Here is a 2,441-nt window from a genome sequence, read left to right on the forward strand (position 1 = left end):
GACTGATGGGAACAACAATCTTTGACATTGGTCCTGCGAAACAAGCTACAATTTAAGTTAATAGGGTAATTTTCCAACTGAAGCCGCCATCTCCGTCCAGCTGACCACGTGACTCCAAAACGAGCAATTCTTTGAAGGTAAATACAAGCTGGACTATTGCCCTTTCTACTTACATTGTAGCTTGTTTCTCCGCTGCCGACTGCAGCGATCTTGCCTAATACAACAGGACCAATGTCAACGATTGTTGTTCCCATCAGACACAAACACAGGAAAATAGGTTGAAAAAAAAAACACATTACCCTTCAACTTCAGGCCCTGCTGCTACCTATTTCATTTTTTCTTCCTGGTTACGCACACGTATATTTTTACATTACCATTATAATTTTAACAGGAATTACATTTTATGATCAGATCTTACAAATATATAAGGTGGATTTGAATTTGAGTTATTGCTCCAACTAAGTAGACTCATATCCTCCACTTCAGTACATAATATTGCATCTGGACAGATTGAACAATACCTATTTTTTCTGTATTATATATGTATTTTACTGTACCTGAACGACTCGTAGGGGATGAAGCCAATGTTGTTGGGGTCACTGAGAGCAAGAAACTTCCTGATCTCACTCTGTTTCTCCTCTTGAATGGATCGTAGTTTACTGAGGATGTTTCCTATGTTGGCTTTGGGGAACTTTGGACAATCACACATAAACATTCAATCTTTAATCACATACAGCAACACCAAAGAATGAAGGCTGTGAAATGAAGGCTGTGTAATCATGTTAGCTCTAGCAACCTGCTCCAAAGACCACCGCTGCCTGCGATTCCAAAACCATTGATGCCTAAAGCTTAGAGAATCGCAAGAAACAAACAGTCAGATCCCTGCCTACCTCCTCAGCATGCTGCTCCATATAGTTCAAGGTGTATTCATCTGCATCCAGAAGATGGAAGTTCCAATTGTTGATGCAGATGGTCGCTCCGACGTACATATCCTGAGCTGCAAAGTACTCGGACAGCTCGCTCTTAAACAGCTGCTGGCCTGGCTTCTTTACACGGCTGCGCTCCAGAAACTTACCACCGAGCACTCCTGATGTAACATGTGCGAGAGAGAAAGAGGGAAGGATGATGTTGAAACATTAGAGATGTTCCGATACCCGTATCCTAAAACCGTTTGATACCGCGTAAAAGGCTGGTATCGGTAAGTAATGGAGTTAATGCACCTATCTGATACCACGTAATTTAGCCCCCGAAGAAAATATATTTTAACCCTCAGAGGACAAAAGACGCACAGGCGTGTCTAACTATGTTTGACAACACTCCTACTCAAAAAGATTTTACACATTTTTATTTTAAACATTTATTTACTATTTTATTCATATATTACAATATGTTTGTGAACTGAAGACTTTTGTTAACTCAATAGAACCAAAACAATTGAGTGTAGGTATGTTTTCACAAGAGATTTGAGAAATATTTCCGCTATAGGGCCAAATTATCTCTTTATATGTAGCTCTGGAACAATTTTGGGTAGAGAGTTTGTTTTGAACATTTGGATATGAAACACACGGGGATCAGGTACATCCAAAAACCCTAGAAAGATGAATTCAAGAAGAAATCTAAATATCCCCTTAGGCCTCAGAGGGTTAAAGTAGTTCATTTATGTTCTTTTTCCATTATGACTCAATGTCAAACTGGATAATAAAAGGTAGTTCTATAGCAAAGAGTTTAACAACAATGATGGCAATATTAGAACATAATAATACATGTGCATTTTTAACACGCTGGTATCGGATCGGTGGTCGGTTTTTAGTCGATTTGGAAGTTCAGGTTTCGTGAAGCAAAAATTTGTATTGGAACATCTCTATGAAATATTACTTGTTTTTTTCAATTTCAATGAAAAACAGCTTGACAAGTAACTTGGTTCCTGGTCCACAGTTTAAAAACACTGAGCTTTATGTTGCCAATATGTGTAAACTAATTACTCATATTGTTTTGTTTTACATCATATTTCAGTGGTTGGATATCTCATTTTGGAGCCATGCTGAACAGTCTTTGGATCTGTGACATACTACAAATAAAAATACTGTCAGATACTTATTTACAGTGATTGGAATATCTCCTTCTATGAAAAAAGTATAGCCTATGAACTAAATCTCATCAGTTTTCAAAAGGTTCTGGAAATGGAAACAGTCTGAGAAACCTAATGTTTACCATGAGAATCATAGATTTGCATCTCAAAGTCCTAGGAGCAGTTGTGGCTATGGTCCAAAGGTTGTTTTTGTTTTTTACCTGAGTTCCTCTGAGAACGTTCAAAGACACTGATGGAGTCATCGCAGAGGTAGAAGGAGACGGTGAACATCCGCTCTCTGTCAACTGGATCATTGGTCACCATCTTGGCAGAAAACTTCAGCACATTTCTGTTGAGGTCAAATTTAGAAAAA

At 38.3% G+C, this 2,441-nt stretch overlaps 1 protein-coding gene across 1 annotated transcript in view; it reads right to left on the reverse strand.

Moving 5' to 3' along the window:
* Window positions 1-2,441, reverse strand: part of efhc2 (EF-hand domain (C-terminal) containing 2) — an 18,514-nt gene that overhangs the window by 6,359 nt on the left and 9,714 nt on the right. Inside the window, exons 9-11 of the mRNA XM_032529358.1 lie at window positions 2,290-2,417; window positions 891-1,087; window positions 558-691 (exon numbers count right to left, since the gene is read on the reverse strand). Coding sequence (XP_032385249.1) covers window positions 558-691; window positions 891-1,087; window positions 2,290-2,417 — 459 coding nt within the window. The remainder of the gene's footprint in view (window positions 1-557; window positions 692-890; window positions 1,088-2,289; window positions 2,418-2,441) is intronic.

This window comes from Etheostoma spectabile, chromosome 11 (genome assembly GCF_008692095.1).
Source record: "Etheostoma spectabile isolate EspeVRDwgs_2016 chromosome 11, UIUC_Espe_1.0, whole genome shotgun sequence".
In the NCBI taxonomy this organism is placed as follows: Eukaryota; Metazoa; Chordata; class Actinopteri; order Perciformes; family Percidae; genus Etheostoma; species Etheostoma spectabile.